This window comes from Battus philenor, unplaced genomic scaffold (genome assembly GCF_028537555.1).
Source record: "Battus philenor isolate CCGP_79_NKW_IND1 unplaced genomic scaffold, ilBatPhil1.0.hap1 SCAF_18, whole genome shotgun sequence".
NCBI lineage: Eukaryota > Metazoa > Arthropoda > Insecta > Lepidoptera > Papilionidae > Battus > Battus philenor.
The window spans coordinates 1,172,729-1,197,547 of record NW_027181680.1 but is presented as its reverse complement, the minus strand read 5'-3'; the positions used below and the strand labels follow the sequence as shown (position 1 = coordinate 1,197,547).

Below are 24,819 nucleotides of genomic sequence, written 5' to 3'. Positions count from 1 at the left end.
TGTCGAGAAATCAACTCAATTGAATTAAGTTTAAGGCAGCGTGAGGCGAAAGAAAAAGCCCCGACAACAACTTGAATAGGCATTACATGGATAATAGACATTACCTTCGTCTTGTTCATATTTATTTTAAGTTCTATATATCCGGAGGCTTTATTGAGAGCATCGACTACTCTAGGCCCTCCGTTGTCTCAGCCATTACGACTAAGGCATCAGCAAACCGAAGGTTAATGATGTACTCTCAGTTTAATAATAATAAATCATTTTGTTTTTTTTTTAAACATGGCGGCCGCTGCGGTCTGTTATATAACTTGCAATTAATCTGTTATTGTTTCTTATTATTTATAATAATGAAATATGAAGAGGTTTATGTTTAAAATTAATTTATTACTAGATAAACAAATTATGTATGCACAGGTTATTAACAATTATATATGACGTGAATGTAGTTTTGATTAATGAACCTATAATAATCAGGTCGGGTTATAATTATATAACCATTCCATCTTAGTCGCCTTAATAGGCTTTGTTATACGAAAAGGTAAGATGTCGCATTACCATAGAAAAAAGCTATATAAATAAAACGTATTTAACATATCGTCACACTGTATTTATTTATTTCTTCTAAAACAGGGGTTAGCAACCGTTTTAATTATGGTGCTAATTTAAATTTCATAAAATTTTGGGGGATAAAGATACGTTCATAGATAATTTACAAAACTTTATTAATAATAATTATTAGAATTAAAAAATGTAAAGATATAATATTGAAATTTTAATATACAGAAAAAAATAATTTATTAGAAATTTTTACTTGTAAATTTGGCACTGTTTCTTAGATACAGGATGATCAATATCAACCGAAATTGAAATATCTCTAATAGTTCTAATCATACATCACTCTGTCTTGATCGATGGCAACTTATTTATTGAATCTTTCGCTTTAGTATGCACGACTATTTAATTATAATTAATTTTTATAACGATATATAGATGGAAGAAAAACGATAAAATATATTAGATTTAAGAATTGTTTGGTGGGCTGCATATTGCTAAATGGGCCCACTGTTCTAATGTAAATAAATTAATCCTTAAATGCATAATGATGAAAAACTGCAACATACTACCTAAACGCCATAAGTAGCAGTAAATGCATAGTGTTGTATATCTGCAACACAAGGTTTTTTAATAAATAAGTATTTAAATATTATATGTATATATGTTTTTTCTATTTTTCCCTGCATTGTAGTGTACTTATCATTATAAGACATATGTTTATTTAAAATATAAATGTAAGTCGTGCATTGAAGGGTTAAGAAAATACGTCACGTATTTTTAAAACGAATGACATTCAAAGGCATCTTGTGCAAACGCTTTTACAATATGCTTCCAGATATTGTTCAGAAAGCTTCTATACAGGTGCAGCAGGTGGTGAATCACCACCTGAAGCTATCTACACCATCTCAAAGGCTAAATCACCAGCGCACACGATTATCTGACGAAGGCGTACGTCCATCCACGCATGCATTTGTTTCTAAAAATCAACTCAATTGCAATGACAGCTGTCACATGATGGCGTCCGAATTCAAATCGGCGTTCCAATTTAAATTCGAATGCGTGGAATTGATTTAAAAAAGCATTGCTAGTCATAGTGGCCAGTACTATGTGTTGAATTGTGAAATTTAAAAAGATATTATATAGAATTTGTATTCTAAGGATTAATACGCCAAATGAGGCCATAAATAATCTTATATTATTAAAAAAAATATGTACATACATACGCTGAGATTCATTCGCCTGTTTTGTTTTTCATTTCTGACGCATTTATTATCCGAAAAATTGATAGAATCGACATCAATAAGACATAAAAACCATCGTTTGTTGAATAAGGAATTCTTTGATTTGAATTTGAATATAAATTTAGTCATCTTGACGTTGATTTATGGGACATTTTGTTGAATAAAAAAAATAAATTCTATTTACATATCTGCCTGATATTACCTCTTAAGTTTATAACTTTGTACCTTTTAAGCGTGTCGATAAAACGGTATATTATATAATATATATATATATATATACATATATATATATATATATATATATATATATATATATACATATACTTATATAAATAATTTATGTCGTTACAAATGCATATTAATTGAAAACGTCTATATCTTTTTGACACTTCCTTGTAGGTGTTCATACAATATATTAATATGGTAAGTAACATAGTGTATTGTATTTAAATAGATTAATGATCTTGGATAACTTCAGATATATTATGATAGAACTAATGTAGAAGTGTTTGTTTGGAATTTAAAAGTGGCGTGATCGCATTGTAAAATCGCTTAATGTTGTAATTTAATTATTGTGTTACAGACGCATATTTTGTTAACGGCTTATTCGTTAAAATTAATTATTTAAAACACAGTTAATGAACCGTCTTTTCATGATGATTACTGTCTCTTCAGTTTCACAATAGCCAGATATATAGTCCTGCCAAACGGCAGAGGGGCAGGCTTTTACAACAGGTATGGAGGAGTAAGCAAACAATGCCTTATTTTTAAATATCTGATGATATTAAATAAATAGCTACTCACAAATCATTCTCGTGGCCGTGAATGCAGTGCGCGGCTGTGAGGACGTGTTTGGAGGTGATCAGGGAGCCACCACATAGCCACCTTACTCCAGAACCTCGACGCTCGCGGTATCCAAGCAGTGCCATCCAGGGGAAATCACCTGCGAAGAAGGAATACGTTCCGCATATTTTTTAATTACCATTTCTGCCTTATTAACAAGGAAATCTGTTCACCTTGCAATTGGACAAGGTTATGTTTTGTGTCTACCGCTATCTTTTAATATTGTGTGTGTTATTCAAACAATAAAATTATATATTTATTTCTCTAATTCCACAACGAAAACTGTTTTACAAACGAAAAGGTGAATAGATATCTCTACAGATAAGAAATAGTGATAGCCTAGCGGTGGAGGACTTAGATTTGCGATAGTAGGTCGCGGATTGAATCACCCGGGATACAATCTTATCAGGGTCGGATTAACCTATAGTGCACACGGGCGCCGCCGTCTCCGTTTCAGGGGCGCTGCGGGGCTCCCTAAGACAGCTAGGAGCATCGTCTTGGAATCTATCGCGGTTCGCCGCTTAGTTTCGCAACAGAGATGTGCTACAGGCATAAAAACAACGAGTGTTATTCCGCCGCCATAACAAGAAAGGCCGTAACTAATACCATACTGTAAGCTGTATCTACTTATAAAATAGCTTGTTGGAATATGAAAAAACTTTCTTGTTATGACGGCAAAGTTAACAGTTATAGCCGTGGTGGGGGGGGGGGGTGTCAGGCCTAGGTGGCGCCAGGGTTTCATTGCACACGGGCGCTACAAGAGCTAGAGTCGCTCTGAATCTTATATAATTCACTATTTGTGCATTAACCCTTTCACGACCACGGGGACGCCGGTGTCCCAAGCAAAAATCATGGATTAATTAAATATTTACGTAACAATTGTAAATTATTTTTTTTGTTTTAACATTTCGGAAAGTACCTTTTTATGATTTTTTACTGGAAATACATGATAACTAACACCGTTTATTGTCTATCGTCACCGGAACGTTAGAGTTCTTTTGGCGCGAATGATCTGCTGTTTGGAATAAATAATTAATATTGTAAAAGTGCTTTTCAAGTTTTTACAGTGTCAAATTATCATTACCTGGTAAGTAAATTGTTATTCTAAATATTCAGTAGTAATGTATTTATGTTGTATTCTGTGACAAATCGTTATAAAGATTATGGGACACGGATGTCCCTGTCGGCGTAAAGGGATACTTTTTATACGGAATTTCTTAACCTTTGGCTTGGTGATATACCAAAATGCTATCATATTCTTATTCATATTCTTCGCAGAATATGTTTCGTAAGAGACGTGAAGTTTTTGAACTTCGAAAAAATAAAATTCTTCAAATTTTTGTGGGTGGCAATAGCGATGAGGAAGATGACTTAGTGCTTGATGACGAGGACCAAAGACTTCTAGTACAGGATGATGACTAAGGGGTATTTGATGTCGAGGATGAAGAAACGACGACTCTTCATCGGCAAGAGTCACCTGAACCTTCAACATCTCAAAAAAACAATCCATCTAATCATTAACCAATCATCTAACAACAGGAATTGTTTCGTCGAGTACCACAAATAACTTGCCCTATTATATTTATATTATTCATAAACAAGTAAAAAAGTACACTAAGTAACAAATGTACATTATTTACAACAAAACAGACTTACCAACAAGTGAACCAAAATTTAGATGTTTAAGTAGAAAGTAACCCTTAGCGACCATAGGGACATATTTGTCCCATAAATTTCCAAAAAAAATGTAAAACTTTTTTGAATTTTTAGTGTAAATTATGTTTTTAGGATGCCTATTAATTCATTACATCTAGCTAAATTGATTAAATAAGGTACCGTAACCTTATGGTCCTGAAAGGGTTAAATATATGGGATTCCCACTGCTCACAAACAAAATTCCAGATGATGGATAGCAGCGATTTTTCCTATCATAATAATATCCTGCGATCGCCAACACATCTGCCAAGCGTGGCGATTATATATCCCTCATAGATATCTTTGTAGAAGGCTTTAGTTCTGCAGTAGAGTATGACAAATACATAAATATGCTAGCTGTATTATTTGAATAGGCAATATAAAATGTCGGCATTGTTATCCTTGATTTGGAAGGCAGTTCTGCTAAAGAAAAACTCAACAGTTGCTCTTTACAAATATAGTTTTAATAAATAGTGCGACAATAATTAATGGCTTCTTGAGTTAGCAACAATCACGAATCGATATCAGTATAATATTCTCATTATTAAAAAAAAATTATAAGAGAAAAATGAGTAACAAATCAATGTAAGATAAAAGTTTTAAATTTTAAATCGTTTAGTCACGAATATATGTGAATATAGTCTCGGCATAACGTATGAACAAAAACCGGATTCACGTTTGTGTTAATATTTAAACATTACACGTTCTGTTATGACGTCATATAGATACAGACGCAATGGTTAATATGCATCAGGATCATTATAATTTGTATGTCAATGTCGCTGTACAGATCACACTGGATTAGAATATTAATATAGATTTCTTTCTATTCTTCCTCGTTTTGTCGAATGTCATGTATTTGTACAGTCTTGTTTTAACTTAATGTTTTTCTGTTACTTTAAATCGTGGTTGGTCAACGAACAAAAAAGATAACAGACAGGGGGGAGCCTGGGGGAAACATTGCTTGTCAATCGACGGATATTGCGATCGAAAGGTTCCCAGGCGGTAATGGCAGCTTACCAGCTCCTCCTAAATGGGCCGATGACATTATCAAGGTCTAGTCAAGTTGCAGGATGCCGGTCTTTGGGAAAGTCCTTCTGTCTTGCAATATCAGCTGACGAGAATGCAAGAATTAAAACAGTGAGGCTTGAATCTCGTTCGTGTCTTAGAATTCTGGTGTTGGTGAAGAATGCTTGTAAATTTTTTTTTGACTACAATCATAATCCACACGTATTCGTAAATATATCACTAGATATATTTGGCATGTTTTTATATATGTAATTAACTAAATATATGTATAGCAAAAAAATAGTTAAAAACTCCAGTGACATACCTAACTTGGCATCAACTCCGTCCACGACCCTGGTGAAGGAGGCATTGCTGATACCGCATACAGGAGGCTCTGGGAGCGCGGTCACATAGTCATCATCAAGCAGGGTCTTCGGTGAAGGTCTTGGAGACTCTGTTGATGGAGCCTGAGTTGCCTCGCTTACTGGTGGGTCCGTGGGTATTGGAGTTAAGGGGCAGCAAACCTGGTGAACGGGAAGAGAACTGACTAGAGACAATTTTGGACAACCGAATCTTGGTTTAAGAATATATTAGCAAAATGACAATAGAAAGTTGTATTCTAATGCAATAAAAATCCCTAAAATTTATTATCTCCAGGTATTCCCAGAATATCGAAGGATTTATCATTCGAGTACCGCTTCCATTGCGTTATATAAAGAAAAGCCGAGCACAAAGTTGTACCAGCTTAAGAGATACACTAGCAATGTATTTACGTAAACCTTTTTATTATATATCGTTGTCTATCATACTTCACCTTAGTCGTATGAATTGATAATTCTTCTGGAATATAGAAATTTTGATGACATTTCTTTCAAGATACATCTCGAAGAAGATTTACGTTGGCGTTTTAAGGTTTTGGATTGGAGACGGTCGAATCCAGACGTCTGGATAAACTTGACGATCTTGTCTTTGGGAGGGTGGTGGATGAACACCGATTCTCATTCCAGGGGAAATATATGAAAGAGGTCTATATCTAGCAGTGGAAGATGATGATAAATACTTGGAACGAAGGCAGTTTTATCAATGCCATTAAAAGGTCACAAAGCGTGATACAGAAGCTCATTAATATGGGCGCATCGTTGTTTAGAGATCGTAATAAACAGGACAGACGCTGACATGTTTCGTTATGTATTCACGTAGTGTACAAAAATAACAAACTAAAGGCTTTTAGATTTTCCGAACTGTTGTTAAAATTACATTATTTTCTCATTTATATTTCACTGGTTATATATCTCAGACTTCTAGAAGTTTAAAAAAATATATTTTTATAATTTTGAGGTTAGAAAGAGATACACCAATACCTCACTTTGCGTCGTAGTTACGTTCCAAAAAAACACGACGCAAATTGAAACGCCGCAAAGTGAATTAAGATTTTTCTATAGCAAACCATGTAAAGATCGAAGATAGGTTCCAGGGTCACGAAAATACTACTATTTAAAAAGAAAATTGAACACTTAAAACATTAAAATAATATAACTCTGCCAATAAATAAAAAGGAATAATATTTACCTTTTTTGTAACCAGACACAACACGTAAAATTTATATAAATTTATTATTCTCTTTTAAAAAAAGCACAACACACTACGTAATTGAAACTGAACTCTTAAAATTAGTAAAACAAAGTGAAAATAAAACTGTATTCAAATTGCGTTGATTATTAGTTAGAAAGGGAATCTCTGAGTTTTGATGGCATGGCGCGATTAGAAACAAAAGTGTTGCCACCTTTTAGAAAAAAAGAAATTTTAAACCAAAATTAAAGACTCGAACCCAAAACAACGTAACCTCGAAAATCTAACGACGCACAGTGAAAATTAGTACTAATTAAGCAGCGACGCAACTTCGAAAAAAACGCAAAACGTAACGACGCAAAGCGAGGTGTTGGTGTATTAATTTTCCGCCATGTTTGAAAAAAACAGAATCCAAGAATTTACTAATGATAAAATTAAAAAATAAGGTACTTTAGACCTAAAACCATAGAGGTGGAACATTTTAAAAATGTCACTGCGTTTATCTAGTAAAAAAAACTCCAGTTTTAATTTTTTTTAAAAAGTAATCAATTTAGAATCACTCGTTGTCAATATTATGTTTATTTCACAAGAAAAGATCTGTGCAATTTATAATTTTAAAGCTTGAGATTACCTGTAAATTTTTTTTTATTAAAAATCAAAATATTCTTCATTGGAATAGGGTGTTACAAGCACTTTCAAATAGTCAATCAACATAAAATGTCCATTGTTGTCTCTATAGAAAGCTACCACCAGCTCGGAAGGCAGTTCTGTTGACCCGGCAACAAACTCAACAGTTGCTCTTTACAAATATAGTTTTATAAATAGTGCGTTACAATTATTAGCTTCCTGAGTAAACATCAACATTAAATTCCACGCATTAACATCAAAAGAAATTGTCATTCTAAAGCTTGCTTCTTGATAAATATGTAATATATATTTGTACACCAAAATTTATTATCATAAATACACTGTGACAGATACATTTATGATAAATAAAATAAATTAAAATAAACCCGTTGTGATTAAATTCTGTATATAATAATTTAACAAATCCTTCATGGGTCTATATATATATATATATATACATATATACATATATATTTACGTATGTGTATGTAGTAAAATTCCAAAAGATATCTTGAACCTTTCTTTTACTAATTTAAACATAGCATTAAATAGTTTTTAGTTGATCGAAATACGTGGAATTTGTTTTGTTGTCTCATTTACATGTTTGATATCATAATGTACATAACAAACATTGTTATATTCCATTTAAAAAGAGCAACTGTTGAGTATCTGTCCTGCTCTTAGCAGATCAATGTTTCAAATAGCTTACTACTTATGCCTATATACATAAAGATATTTTGAATTTGAATTACAAATTGATACCTTTGGATTATCACCGTCAAAACCACAATGGGCCTTCCTCAGCACCTGTACGCCGGCAGGATTGGACTGAGACTGCTGAAGAAGCTTCAGATAGGGAGGACATTGGAAGACATTGATGCAGCTTCCAGTTCCACCTTCTGGTGTCACGCACGTATCAACTAAAATAAAGAAGGTTATTTAGCATTTCGTTGAATTTATCACACAATTATGACTATACCCATGGTATTGCTAATAATAAAAGTAAATATGGTAAAGTATATTACAACAGTTCTCAAAGATTTTTAGTTACAACAAAAAAATAACACTTAAATATGTTTAATCACATTTAAATATTATATATATCATATTAATATATTGTTAGCAATGGTCTACATTCTGTTCTACCTTTTAAAATGTCTATTTCAAATTTATTCTCCTCTTCTCTTAGATTTAAAATAATTTAATATATACCTCAGCGTTTAAACTCGGTTTAAAACACCCTCAAATATATCTATGGGAGGGATATATACAATAATCGCCACGTTTTGCAGGCGGGTTGGCGATTGCAGTTTGGTATTATGGTACGCAGAGGATGCAGCTGCCCATCTTCTGGAAACTTGTTTCTGAGCAGTGGCAATCCTATATAATTAATGCACAAAGTGTGAATTATATAAGGCTGTATTCGGGTAATCGAAGCCGCGATCTATAGTTGCAAATATGAGTCCTCTACCGCTAGGGTACCATTTTATCTTATCTATAGAAATGTCAATTAACCTTTTTAAGTGTGAAACAGGGTTTACTATTGCTTACATCACAATTGTAAAAGTGTAAATATGAATATATGAAATATAGTTATATATTTAATTTCATTCATGTCAACTGATAGACACATATTGCAAGACATAGGCTTTGTTCAAGGATCACCAAGATGATCAGTCTTGCTGCGTTCAGCGATTCCCTGCGACCTTCACTGTATCATCGTTTCGCCTGGTGACCTATCAATGCCACGTATACCGGCTCTTGATCGCTATTCGAGAAATACTCGGTCCTAATGGCCTGGTACAGGAGGTGCTAATAAACTTCACGAGACTTTCACACCCTTCTGATCAATTTGGTGTGGTATTTTCCTGCCGTGGGGAAAGTGCAGTGGAAGTCCAATTTGTCACTAACGACAGGCGCACGGAGGATAAGGTTGATTCTGCGTCATGCAGGGCGCCGCAGAGCTATAGAAGCTCAAGTTGGGCAACTTCTGCACTATATACCAGACAGAACTGCTGGCTTTGACGAAAGCGACAGTGTACGCGACTTGTAGGTCGGCGCATGCGCCATATTGAACTACTCTCGATCCACCCTTGAAACTGCCGCAAAATCAGACACCCTTCATCCCTTACAGTAAAGAGTGAAAGAAAACATTATGAAAAGAGAAGAAAAAGGGAAGAATATTAAGTTATATTGGGTAAAGCTGTACTCGTGGGTGGAAGAAAACGAGAGGGCCATGCTGACCAAGGACACGGCTCTGATGATTAAAAGGAAACCAGAATACGAGAGCAGCTAAGTTTCATTCGTCAAGCGGTAGCTTAGGCTGGATATGCTTGGTGAATGGAATAAAGTATGTGGAAGGTACGTTGGGTTCGATGTTCCAGCTTATTGCGTGTTTCACCGGTTAGAACTGAACACAGTTGTGGTCCAGATGTTCATAGGTCACGAGAGATTCGCTGTTTACCTGTACATGTTTAAACTCAAGGAGAACTCCTCGTGTACCTTTGACCCGGAGGTGGACCAGATCACCTGCTGTCTCGTATATGAAGCTTTACGCGATAGATACCAGTTTCCGTTGCACGAAAGAATAGAAGGTTATATCGTCTATTTGGTAAACAAAGAAGAAAGCCAGACCTTCTTGAATTACTGCTAGAAGGTAGGAAGCTATTAAAGGCAATGGAACGTAGAAATTTTACAAATAAAAATGTAACAAATTGTAATAAAGAAAGTGAATAGTACTTTAATAAAGATATAAGTTATAACAATAAAAAGATATTAGAATGTAATAAAATGCAAAATAAGTAAATAAATACATAAATTGAAAATTGTTAAGTATCAATCCAGAATGAACGGTGAAGGATAAAACAGAAAGAATGAACTGAAAAAGAATGGATAAGAATGTATGATATTGTGATAGATAAAAGAAGAATAAGTAAGAGATACTAAGAAGGATGTGGGAAGAGTAATATAATAACAAACGAATGTGAACAAAATATTAAGTAAAAACTTTCGCTGTGAACTCAAGATAGGGGTAGTAAGGACTCCGATAGGCGGGAGCTAGAAAATAAAAAAAAACTATGTTATTCGCCCTATGTTATTTACTTATAAATATAAAATTTATATAATACTCATAATTGATCAGACATTAGCTGATAATTGCCATAATGGCGGCATAAAAACAACATGTCCGCAAATCAAAGAAGCGTTTACGATCGTTTTTATAAATCTAAACATCCTTGGTAAATGAAAAAATTTTAATAGATTACGGGAATCCCCTACGAACACATGTTGAAATATTATATGTGACCTCCGTTTGCGGTCTAAGTAATATAACTTTATCTATATTCTCGAATGTTCTATAAATAGCATTGGCGTTGCTCGTTTTTATGTTTTATCTTGTAATTATAATACGCGATGGTGCGTTCTGTGTCGCGGCAATTTTTGAAGATTTTCTATTCAGGCCGCATGCATATATATATATACACACGTACAAATTCATGTTATAACATTTTCACATATATTTTAAGTATCACGTAATATTTTATATCAACCTTGACAGCCTTTATTAGACATACAAATTGACCATCGCTAATTTTAAACCGGTATATACTTTTGCTTAAAGATTGACTCACTATATATAACACAAAATAAAAATTACTTATTCGTCATTAAATTCAAATATTAAAACTATTTTATTGGTCAACTTTATCGACTATATCTAAAATGAAATTAATTTATTACTTTTATTATCTACATTTAAATTCACAGCGAGGACTTGAGTTACATCAAGAGAATATAAAAACATATAAATTAAAATTATTTTAAAATTTACCCTATATATAATGGTTTTGTTATGTATTCCTTTATAGGTAGTAAGAAAAGGACCAATATTTAGCCACTTCCGCACATGCAGTGGTAGTCGTGCAATGAAATGCACCGCCCGCCAGCCCGCTGATAAATGCGTATGCGGCAAACAATGCGAATCACACAACCGCCACCACCAAAGTACTCAACACGTTTTTCACCCCTTCACGGGGCATCTTCAGGAGTTATGTTACACCGATTAGTGCCAAACACAGAGTCCACTCTGTGCACGTGCGGAAGTGGCTAAATATTAGTCCTTTTCTTACTTAGGATGCACTTCCGCGAGGTAACGCCTGATTCCATTAAATATTCTTTTATAGGTGACACGACATTCAAAATTTACTATATCAGAGCACTTGTAATAAAATAATGAATGAATACTAAAGTGATCGCACGTAATAGGAAATATCTGGCTTATGACTTTGTACACCAAAACAGTTTTTAATTTAAAAATGTTTCTTCCGGTGCGCAATCTTCAAGGCTGCGTTAAAAATGCGCAATTAAAATTAAAAATCTGTTGTATGATGGGAAATATATCGATGGTAGGCACCTGTAAAATATTCTGTTATAAGATATCAATAAGGCATTCTTTAATTTAAAGTTAAGAGTATTTTAAACGCGCGCTGATATGATAAGCGTCCGCAATAAACTAGGGATATTTTTTGGTCACTTTAACAATTAGGGGGACCAGAAAGTAATGTTGCTTTCTTAAGTTAAATTCACACAAGTTTTTATTTCTAATCAACAATATATTCACCATCGTGAAACAACCTTTTGCCATTTAGTATACAAATGCCGAAACGGAAACAAATCAATCGGTTTTTATAAACGTCGACGGAAACATTACTTTCCAGTCCCCCTAATATATCCGTAACATATTTGTAAAGGTACTATATTATTATTTAAAAATCCTTTACACTAATAGGATTCTTTTTAGTATAATCCTTTAATTTATTAAGAATCTTATAAAGACTTTGTGTGTCTTAGTATATAGTATATCCTATCCAAAAATCAATTGTTTCACAAATAATAAATTTCAAAATTTTGATTACTATATAATAATATTAATTATTGCTGTATGTCTGTACAGTTTTTATACTGCCTCAAGTCATATCATCATCATTCATCATTTATTCCAATGTCCCCAAGATGGGGCGAAGGCGTCCACAGTACGTCGCCATCCCGAGCGGTCTTGAGCCTCGCGCTTTACTTCGCTCCACGTCATTCTAACTGCCTTCACTTCTGCAGTGATCACCCGCCAGGTTTGCTTTGGGCGGCCACGTCTTCGCTTTCCTTAAGGATTCCATTCTAGGACTTGCCTTGATATGTGATCAGGGTCCCTTTGGAGCGTGTGGCCTATACAGTTCCACTTGCGGCGTTTGATCTGCTGGTCGATCGGCATCTCACCGCAGCGTTTCCAGAGATCTACGTTTCTTTCTGAGGCCAGTATATACCGATAATACGTCGAAGGCAGTTGTTAACGAAGACTTAGCAAACTTAATCCGGTAAATTCTTTTTTTGGATAGTATTTCTTATAATTAGTTCTTAACTGGTCTTTATTTGGCAAATGAAATATTTTTACTAAAATTTTAATTATCTACATCAGAGTTCCCCAAACTTTTTTGTGTCGTAGACCCCTTGTCATGTTTTTCCGTGTTGGGTAGACCCCCTACTTGCCTGATATTGATTTCCTGTAATTCTAACTGTAGTGAAGTTTAGTGTATGTTCAAAATGTATTGCGATCACAAAGCGAATACCAACATCCTTCAACTTACACAATTTTATAAACATATATAATATTTATTTCACTTCATAGGTACTTTTATAAATAATGTAAATGTTTTGATATTATAAGATAGTATGATGTAAGTAAATAGGTACTATCAGTGTATGTGTTGAGATCCACTATCGTGGACCCCCATTTTCATTTCATGGACCCCCAAATTTTTTTTCGCTGACGTAGACAACTTGGAGGTTATCATAGACCCCTAGAGGTCGATATAGACCACTTTGGGAATCACTGATCTACATCGTATAGTTACGGAGAAATCGTGATGAGTCAGCACATAATCGAAAATCTCATATGTATAGATAAGATATAAATAGTGTACGTAATATATAAGCCTAGACCCAATAATCAACGCAAAAGGTTTCACGACGTGACAGTCGTCTATATTAAACGGTTTTATTTAGTTCGACCCGTACGGAATTTATTTGTTTATTTATTTGGGTCAAAATTAGAAATTGAAATTTAAGCACCTTCCCGTTGTCAGATAGATCTGAAATTTGGTACACACATTTAATTTAGATGACAATACGATATAATAAAATCAATAACATTATAAATCTAAGATGGCCGCCGATACAAAATGGCGGATTACATATTTTTCCTTAACCCCCTCAATATGGGTATCAAATGAAATGGCTACACGAGCAAAACATGATGATTATGTCAAAATTTAAAATTCAAGATGGACGCCTTTCCAATATGGCGGACTAGGTACATATTTTTCCACAACCACCACAATATGGGTATCAAAAAACCGTTTAACTTAAAAGTTTTTTAAATGTATTTATATATGTATAGATAAGATATAAATTGTGTACGTAATATATAAGCCTAGACCCAATTATAAACGCAAAAGGCTTCACGACGTGACAGGCTATATTAACTGTCATTTCATTTTAAGCGCGAACTGTAGGCCGTGTTATCGACCTTGCGAAACGCCCGATCGAGTTTATTCATTCTGTATCAATCTTTTTTATTATGACTACACAACTTGATTCTTATAATAGAATCAGTTTTCCGGAATACAATTATCTTAACTGTTGAACCTTCGATATAATTTTCTTACACGAATAACATTAAAGCATGCTATACTATTCAGGAAATGTTAAAATTGATTGATTGATTTGAAATTTTGTATATTTATTCCATTGTCTATGTGTCATTGTAAACTAGTGATTCCCAAAGTGGTCTATATCGACCCCTAGGGGTCTATGACAACCTATAAGGGATCAGCAAAAAAAAATTTGGGGGTCAATGAAATGAAAATGGGGGTCCACAGACTGGACATCAATAGCCGAGGAGATTTAAGATTAACCCTTACAAAATTGACGCCAAATGTTGATAATTTATTATAAAAGCATCAGGTTCATCCTTCTCACTAAAAATATTGACTTATTGCTTATGTTATTTTATTTATAGTTTATTTTATGTTTATTTAATGTTAAGTATATTTTACATAACAGATACAAAATTTAATTTTGAGTAGTGTTAATTTAAATTCAATTAATAAATGTATAAATTGACGGTGTTTTTACTTTAAGTTTTTAACACTAAACTTCACTACAGTTAGAAATTTACAGGAACTCAATATCGGGTAAGTTGGGGGTCTACCCAACACGGAAAAACATGGAAAGGGGTCTACGACACAAAAAAGTTTGGGGAACTCTGTTGTAAACTTATTTCGTCTTGTTACATTTCTGTTAAAACAGAAACTTAAAATATTTTAGTAAATCTACCAACCTCACTAAGTTAGATTACAAATGGATATTTATTCCAAGTTATAACGACATCTTACTTGAAGGTGAACACTTTATCATCTATCTCGTCAAAAAACTTGTGTTCAGGTAATAAATTGTTAAAAAAACCTTGTTGAATAGATACGTGAATAAAATTAAAAGTATCTTTATATTCTATGAATGGCTTAACCTTGTATAATTGGAAGAGAAATACAAAATCGAATTGTTATTTGGACGACATATTAAACGATGTTTTAATGAGATAATATCATTATTTACTTTAGTTTAATTTTATTAATTAATAAAAAAATAAAAATTATTCTATCAAATTTTAATTCATTAAACTTTATGATTCTAGAGATATCTGAATAAATCACTATGAAAATGAAAATCTCTTTTATACAACGTCATTAGTTGTAGTTGAAAAGACTTTTAAAGATCTAAATGAATTGGTCGTTTGTGTGAAAAATTTTTTACATCCATTTTCATTCAACACATCTGCGGACATAGATAGTAAACAATAATTCATTTTAATATTTATTAATAAAACTAAAAAGGCTTTTTCTTACAATTATGTTGTAAGAAATGTTCTTATAATTATGTTAATTATTTGTGAAACTATTGATTTTTAGGTAGGCTTTATATATTTATTTATTTAAAGCTCTTATACATATAACCAATTACCCTATATATATATATGTATACATACATATATATAAATATATCTATATACACACACATAGATAATATATATAGGTTACCATTATACAGTATTTAAAATATTTGAATATATATTATTTTTGTGTATTTCTTATATGACTTTTAGTTCAAATACCTTACCATTATATATTAAATACACATATACAGGTATTTATGTACATGCGCTTAAAAATATATAAATGTTTGTTTATTAAATGTATGTGTATAATTGAATAAATATTGTAATAACAGCTGTATCTATTTTCAATGACTTTTATTATTGATTTAAGTCAAAGGTCTTTGCGTGAATTAGCAATCAAATATATAACTGCTTGATCTACGCCGCTAGAAAATTCATAAACACATACTATATTTTTAAATTTGAAGTGACAGGAAGCAGTGTGCCTAGCCTTATAGCTCTTGTGAAGTAGCGAAGCTAGAAGGCTCCCGGGGGAACGCCGGTTTGGGTTGCTACATACTATTTTACTAGATTGGAAGGCTTCGAGTACAGTAATACCCCGCTTTACGCGAGGGATACGTTCCAAAAAAAATCGCGTTAACTGAAATTCGCGTATAACGAGGTTTATGATTTAAACATAGTCAAAAATTATTACAAAAAAATACAAATCATTTTAATCAATCACTTTAATTCTAGGAACACTTTATGCAATACATACTCTTTGTTTTTTACGGAAAAATACATCTATTGTCTTTTGGGTAACGTTTTGTTTACGTTCTTGTAAAATACGTTCATAACACCAAACACTGTTTTTAATTGTTTGACAGATGGTCAAGACACGATAGAGAAGTTGATGACTCATTATATTTATACGCACTCTTTCACGTAATTCGAGGCATTTGAGCGCGAAATTTGCAATTCGCGTTATAGTGAAACCGCGTATAACGGGGTCGCGTAAAGCGGGGTATTACTGTAAAGTAAACTGACTAGAGTTGTGACTCGTCGATAATAACCGCTTACAGAGGATTGAAGCTAGGCTTCGCCGGTTGTTAATTACCTAGTTGATCGAACTGCTGCCACTTTGGAAAGCGTCAGCTCTGGGTGAAGAAGTGGCGGAAGAAACTCTAGAAAAATTTCTATCTATTACGATCAGGGGTCACGTGTTCGTTTCCCGGGATATAATCTTTAAATTCACACTACGTGCATTAATCCTTTCTACTCCAATGTCGAGTGTCACTCGACACTGATTTTGTTCCACAAGCTCCACTGTCGAGTGATACTAGACATTGTGTAATACTTCTTTTTGCGGAAAATTTTAAAACACGAAAGATTTTTGTTACTAAAATGTTTGAATCACGAATGAATGAAACATCTTCTGGAATCGCAAGATACTATAATTCAATTAAATTTTATCGATGCTATATAACAGCCTTGGAGTGGAAAGGGTTAATTATATAAGATTTCTACTGCTCAAAAACTTCCAACCAGTGAAGCGTGATAATTATGGTAAATATCTCCAATATATATCTTTGGGTGAAATTTATGCTTTTCAGTGTGATTGTATCTAAACAGATATTGTATATATGTAGTCAAGCATAGTGTGGTAAATACGAAACGGCAGAGAACATAAAATAATTTTTATGTCACACTTATAACAGTTAGTGGTCGGACATGATTGTTAGTTGACGCTGTATTACTTCACTCTGTGTTGTGACATCTCACACCTCAGGATTTACAAAGTTACTGCCAACCGCAAATTCAAAGTTATTGCAAAGTTACGAGTAATGGAAATTTTCTAGGATATACATGGGTAAGTACAAAATTTGTAATGCAAAAGGTACTCAATTGGAAGTATCGAGATCAAAGGATTTGACTTTTAAATTATCTTCATTAAACTAAGTCTGAAATGTAATAGTTGCTGTTTTTAAATGAAAAATTTACAACGATATATATACAGTAAGCAAAACAGGTATAAAGAAGTTGAATAAGATTAGATATAAAAAGAGTTATACCGGAACAAAATTATTATTAGAAATAAAAATCAAAATAAAATGCAAATAAAAGTTATGCATGAGTCAAATAAACTATAATAATATGCGATGTGTGAAAGAAGATGTAAAAGAGATTGTGAAGAACAGAAGGTAAGTATAGGAGGACCGGAAAGTAATGTCGATTCTGTTGACATATTTAACAGAAAAATCGATTGATTTGTAACCACTCCGGCGTTTATTTGTTTACTAGATGGCAAAAGGTTGTTTTACGAAGGTGAATATGTTGTTGATCAGAAATAAACACTTGTTAAAAATGTAGTCGTGTGAATTTAACTTGATAAAGCGACATTACTTTCCGGTCCCCCTAATGTATAAGAAATTGAGAAGAATGTAAGTAGAAAAATGAATAAAATTAAAATATTGAAAAAGAATCCGATAATATATTAAAAAAGATAGAGCAAAGAGTCAGTTATTATATAGAAAGAAGATAACGGTATATGTATAGATCAATGAATGTAAAATTGTTTCTAAAATCATCCGTCCAGACATTAAAACAGTCACATACGGAAATCACAAAATTTTTCAATCATTTTGCAATACACACAGACAGTGAAAACATATAAATTATTATATTAATCAGTTAATATGTTAAATTGAAATCGGTAAAAAAAAAATCCGTGGTAACACAAACCAGTTCCCGGTGTTAACAATAAAAACATTAGTGCCCAAATAACCACAATTATTTAAAAAAATATATATATTACAGAAAGGATTTCCGAAGTTATTTGTTGCTTTAGATGCTGGAACTGGTGTCAAAGGTGATAATGTCCCATCAGTTGTCGGTGTATTTTCAGCTCCTAAATTTTTGTCTTCAAACCCTTGAGTATTGGGTATTCCGTTGTTTGTTTCTTCAGGTACTTCAGATATTCCGCTATTTTCACTTTCAGATCCATGTGGAATATTTGGTGTACCGTTAGATTCATTTTCAGTTCCTGCTGGTGTGTTCGGAATATTGTTTTCATTATCTGATGGTTCGTTCGAAAATCCTGTATCGTTATTTTCATTATTTTCATTATTTGCGTTATCTACAACATTCACAAATTCTCCATTAGGTCTTTCAGTTGTAAATCCTTGATAAGGATTGTTCGGATAGAAATTTGGATTGAAATTATTCTGGAAAGGATTGTTGGTAGGTTGTTCGAACACAACCTCTCTACCATTGTTATAATCTTTGTTTGGATAATTTATATTATTGTAGTAATTCTGATAAGGATTGTAGTTTTCTGAGTACGGTCGACCGTATTGATCATAGTACTGACCGTTTATGATCCCCGGTCTGTTATTCTCTCGACCAAAGTTGAAAAGAGCTTCCAAGGTCCTCCTCGGGGATTGGATGAAATTTTGCACAACCCCGAATGGATCACGTCTCGGTGGATTTCGTTGTGGAAAAAATCCTGCGATAATAAAATTAGACCCTATGTGATAAGATAGAAATTTTAAAATCAATGTCACATGCATAATTATTGATTCAGAAATGAAATGATATTTATCAAATGCCTTGTTGAAGAATTATATAGATGTATATGTATACCTTGATATGTTTATGTATTACGTAACATGAGATGTGAAGATGTAAATGCATTTTTAATGGTCAGCTTCCTATATTCCAATGTATGTTTCTTATAATTGTTACAAGAATATTAACGTACGTAAACTAAAGCATATATAATATACTATGATAGCGAAGTCGATGGTTCATTAGGTAACAATTTAGATTCTACTTCTTATTATTTCAGTTGTTGTAAGTCCACAGTTGGGCAAAGGCCTCCTTTATAGATTTGCAGAAGAACATACAGAAATTGGCTCGTATTTATTTACTTTAATAATATTTTCTATCTTGTCAGATATTGAAATAAAACTGTTTATTTTAGAAATCTATTGGGTAGGTATACGACCAGCTGTGATATGGTTATATTTTGATAATTTATCTGTGTTGCGCGAAATTGTAAGTACATTGATTAACTTAACTAAAAAGCTTGTCTTTAAGCCTTTTGGATGCTCCTACGGTGTGTTTGACGGTCTGTTGTCTCAACCATAGAATCCCAAGGCCCCAGAAATCATCAGTTCTATGCTACCTAGCTTGCTCATTGCCAAATCCTAGGACAATGTTAGTTACATCCTTTCGCCTACGAATTTTCTGATTACTGATTCTACTTAAAATATCCCTGGTTATAGCTCTGTATATTATTATCTAGTGAGTTTGCCAATGGGACTCAATTTCAGGATCACATTTAATTGCAGTAATGTATCACAAATTAGTCTTAGATCTTCGTTTTAAGGGACTGTGGGATATTGTGGGAATCAGATTTAAACCTATTATTAACAAGAGAAATATGTAAAGGAACAATATATGATATACCAGCAGATGGAAGGCCAGTTGAAGTTATTGAATTTTCCAAAAGTTCCTTTGACCTTTGACTTCCTGATACCGTGATAGTGGTGGTTTAACCACTCATGGTGGTTGTTCAAGAACTTTTTGGCTTCATAAGCCGTTGCACGAGCAATTTGCTCCATCCCCTGCCAATTCAGACGAGTATCTGTTCAAAATACGTCGGTGATTTTGATTCTTCTCAAGTTTGCATGTACCGAATAGTTATAGCGAAGTAATTAAAAAAAAAACACGCAAGAAAACATCGATTCATAGGTCTTTGATCGTAAATTTGTTCCGGTTGAACTGCGCACGAAATATTTCGTGTACTAAACTTGAACCAATTGATCGTATAATGGTTTGATTTTAAACGTTTGAATAACTGTAATTATCTTTTCTAACCGCAGACTGGAAAAATACATCGTTTAATCAATTATTTTTAAAAAAATATTTTATTTAATGGAATCAGGCGTTACCTTGCGGAAGGTTATCCTAAGTAAGAAAAGGACCAATATTTAGCCACTTCCGCACATGCAGCGGTAGTCGTGCAACAAAGCCCACTGATAAATGCGTATGCGGCAAACAATGCGAATCACACAACTGCCACCGTCAAATCACTCAACACGTGTTTCACCCCTCCACGGGGCATCTTCAGGAGCTATGTATGTCACACCGATTAGTGCCAAACACAGAGTCAAAGAGAAATAATAATAAAATATATTTTTTTATTATTTCTTGCTTTTTGATGGAGAAAGGAATGTGATATGAAGTATATTAGAGTAAGTAAAGAATTTAAGTAAATAGGCTTTTTAATAAATAAAAGCCGAAAGGAAAAGATTCTAGCTAAAACAACCTTCAGAATGAGATGATCAGAGTTTCATACCTTGCCATAATCTTCAAAGTTAAATTCAATATTTTTACAGAAAATGAGACAAGAAAAGATATTTTATTATGAAAATTTAAAAAAAATAGAAATTTCGATAAGATTGTGATAGCATTTATTTATTTACTTTATTGGAGATAAACACTAACAAAAGGCAGTAAAAAAGTACAAACTTAGAAACTTAGAAATATAAAATTAGTTACAATTGTTACCTTGTAACTATCTCACTAAGAACATATAATGATTTATAGTCAAACAATGACAAAACAAATAAAAACATTACTAAACAGGGATCAATGATTATGGTTTATATATTTATATTATGGTTTAAATTGTATTGTGTCTACTCAATAATTTCGAACGAAAATGTCTTTTAAAAGATACGAGAGAGCACGAGAATGTATCAATATCACTAATATATGAATTGTGGTGGTCACACAACCTGTATAAGGGTGCACATTTACCGATATCTGTCTTAGCCGTTGATAAAAAGAAGAGGGATCTAGAATGCGTTCTTGCTGCAGGAATTCAAAAGTTTACTTCGGACAACAGTTCCGAACAGTTAACATTGCTACCATATTTTTAACACGTTCACTGCGGGCCCAATTTTGAAGAACTTTCAGCTGGTGCGGCTGAGGTCGAATCAGCCTCAAGCTGAACTTCCTAGTAGTGCGGTTGAGGCCTTTTCTGCCTCATGTTCATCAATATTTTTTTACAATATTGAGTCAATGCTTCTTAGTGTAAACAGCCGCCGCACTAGAGAGAAAACACGAGTTTTACGCGCCGCACCAGTGCAAAGTTTACCATGAGGCTGAATCGACCTCAAGCCGCAGTGAACGTGTTAAGTGTAATTACGAACGAAGGTAGTATCAAAAGATGTACAGCGTTAAATGAGTGAACAATGCATTATCAATGTACTTAGCGAGCAATTATATTTGCATTTATTTCTCGTATCGATTATTCGTTCCGTTTTATTATTGTTTCAATGAAAACCGGTTTGTTGCGTTTTATCAAGATTGAAAACAATTCTGTGTTAAATTAGTTTTATCTTTTCATCATCCGTTTATTATCAAATACTCTTTACTCGTTGGTATTTATTGTTTAAACCTTAATACAGTAACTAAGGTTGAGGTAACTATTCTTTATGATGGACGTTGGGTTCGAAAGGTCCTTGAGTGGCGACCACGCGTGGGTAAGCGTCCCACTAGGTATACTAACGACGTAGTAAGGTCGAAGTCACTGGATACGAGCAGCGCATTAGCAGTCATTGTGGTAATCCTTGGAGGATGTAGTCCATCGCGTGAAAAGGAAGAACATCTACGTTGTTGTTTTAGTTACATTCACAGATCCTTGAAAGGTTAGAGTGCGAAAGGTTTAGGTCAAAGCAACCTCATTTATGTAATAAAGCTCCTTCGTGAATCTCGGAAAGTTAGGTTAGGTTAGGTTATGGTGCTCCCCTACCATAAACGGAGCCTTTGTAGTCGAGGAAGTTTAAGGTGGGGGCCCTAAACTCCCACTAGCTGCGGCGACTCTGAGGCGGACGATGGTTCGACGTGGTCTCGAACCATCGTGATAGCACCACGAGGGTTTCGGGGGTAGCGTATACACGCATACTCCGGGACGGGCTATCGAAAATAGCACGGCGCGAGGGAATACCGCGTACCGATCCCTGACCGGGAGATACCGCGGTCCCCCGTTTAGCGCAGAGGGCGACCACCGGGGGGGGGGGGGGGTTAAGTGGGTAGGAATCCCACATACCCCTGTCCTCCTCCATTGCCCATTGCAAGATATAGCTTTCCCTTTAAGATCACGATGAATGGTCCAGCGCTAGCCGCATCCGACGACAAAAATAAGCTACACGAGTTAAAGGCACATCGAATGTCACCGTGTCTATAATTTTAAAACTTGACACTGACCTTGCAAGAATTTTATCACCAGTTAATTATTAAGAGCCTGTGTAAATATGTAATATAATTCACAAAGAATTGACAAATATTTATTTGAATTTAGAATAGAATTTTTAAATCTCGCAATAAAAATAAAAAAGTAACTAAAATATTGATTTACAATGAAATTCAAATAAAGAATGATAATAATTTATGATGTAATAATTTTTTAAACATAGAACGATGATAGAATCGTTGTAATAATATAACTCTTTAAATGCATTCTAGAAATATTTTAAATTTGTCATTATTTTTACATTTTGCTAGTCTGAAAAGGAGATATATTTATTATTTTATTATTGAGTTATATGTGTTTTGTATAATACTTGTAATAAGATTGTTGTCGTAATAGATAATAATGATAAAATAATCTAGCGCTTTCGCGCCATATTGCTGGCCACTAGGGCCATTAAATTTTTATGTTAAATTTTTGTGCGTTCTAATCCAAATTCAAATTCGAACGTCGATTTGAATTCGGACGCCATCAGTGATGTGGTCGCTGTCGTTGCGTTAGGGTTGTGTGAATTGTAAATACTTTTTGTACATATGTGAACATTTTCGATCACTATTGGTGTTCTTCCTCGTCACCTTGTTCAGACGGTAACTCATCTCAGCCCGCTGATTGCTTATAAGTATGTTAACAAATAACATTTTGTGTTTTTATTACGTGTCAAAAAAAAAACTAATATGGCGGCAAATTTTATTACGCGTTATATTCGTACGTGTTAATTATTTTTAACGAAATCAATATTACGTATAAGACGTTGATCGAATGCATTGAGTGAGTTATCAGGAAGTCAAAGGCTAAATTCAATATAATGCAAGACGGAATTGAGACACGATAAAGGCATTGTAAATATCATTTCACTTTCCTCGTAATTTGCAAAACACTATTTAATTTTAAATTAAACTTTAATTTACAAGACAGTATATAGCATGTGACACTGAAATTAAACATATTTTTAATAATGCTTAACATTAAGAAATAATCATAGAACTCTACAAGGTTTGTTTAAGATATTACACATATTATTAATATAGTTTTTAACTTTAACACAAAAAAATTAAATTTGATAATTATGTTTTACTTACTCCTTAAATTTAAAAGTAAAATAATGAATAGTGTACTCACAAATACACATCGCAAAACACTGATATTTTATTAAAACAAATGTTCGACGAAATGTAAAGATAATTTAAATATTACTTACATTTATATGTATTAACTAAACGTGAAGGTTATTTTAATAAAAATCACAAACATTTGCCGAAACCTAGAGATATTTGAATAAATAATAGAAGCGTAAAAATCAAATATAATTATGTATATTATGCACGAAACAATTTGCACAGATAACGAATTTTTTTTCCCGCCAATATTGACTTACCGAACTGACATATCGCGAGTTGTAAGCACTGAGCAGCACATAACACAAGGATCGCGTTTCGCGCCATCGCGGGCTCTGGTCACTTTGACCTTTACTATGTTTTAACGGAGAGAAGGGGGCAGATGGAGAAGGGGCGCCCCGAAAAGCGTTCTCGGTCGCGTCCGCCGGTCAAGTCACTGGCGATCTTGACCGACATGTGAATATAAGCCTGTGTCCGAGGTAATTCGCGACGTCATAGCACTAATGCTCCGTGCAGCGATGCCTGTGGTTTTTTTTTAATTTTTTTATCTGTCTTTTTTTTAGTTAACAACAATTACATTTGTTTAATATATAAAATGTATGTTCATATGAATAATATATTATTTTGTGATTGAATTTTTAGTACAATGATGCAGTTTTAGAGAGATGTCTTTTTGTCTAACACCTATCTGCAGCTGGATTAATTTTGAGCTCTGATCCTGCAAGGAGACTGACATGGTGGCGTTTTCATATTAGCTACGAGACAGAATCAGAATGAGGAGATCCGTAAATGAACCAAGATCACTTTCGTAGGTAGAAGAATCGCTTTCTAAAATATCAGTGGGTACAACGCCTCCCA

At 33.6% G+C, this 24,819-nt stretch overlaps 1 protein-coding gene across 2 annotated transcripts in view; it reads right to left on the bottom strand.

Moving 5' to 3' along the window:
* The window catches only part of LOC137920179 (venom serine protease Bi-VSP-like), a 38,531-nt gene extending 14,158 nt beyond the window's left edge, over nucleotides 1–24,373 (bottom strand). The window contains exons 1-6 of one of the 2 annotated variants that reach the window (XM_068763441.1): nucleotides 24,222–24,373; nucleotides 18,896–19,030; nucleotides 18,341–18,661; nucleotides 8,301–8,458; nucleotides 5,668–5,866; nucleotides 2,601–2,739 (exon numbers count right to left, since the gene is read on the bottom strand). In XM_068763441.1, the coding sequence (XP_068619542.1) occupies nucleotides 2,601–2,739; nucleotides 5,668–5,866; nucleotides 8,301–8,458; nucleotides 18,341–18,661; nucleotides 18,896–19,030; nucleotides 24,222–24,288 (1,019 nt within the window). In that variant the 5' untranslated portion in view covers nucleotides 24,289–24,373. Of the gene's footprint in view, nucleotides 1–2,600; nucleotides 2,740–5,667; nucleotides 5,867–8,300; nucleotides 8,459–18,340; nucleotides 19,031–24,221 lie in introns of both variants that reach the window. The other variant, XM_068763440.1, reaches the window with a different exon arrangement.
* Between the last annotated feature and the right edge of the window lie 446 nt (nucleotides 24,374–24,819).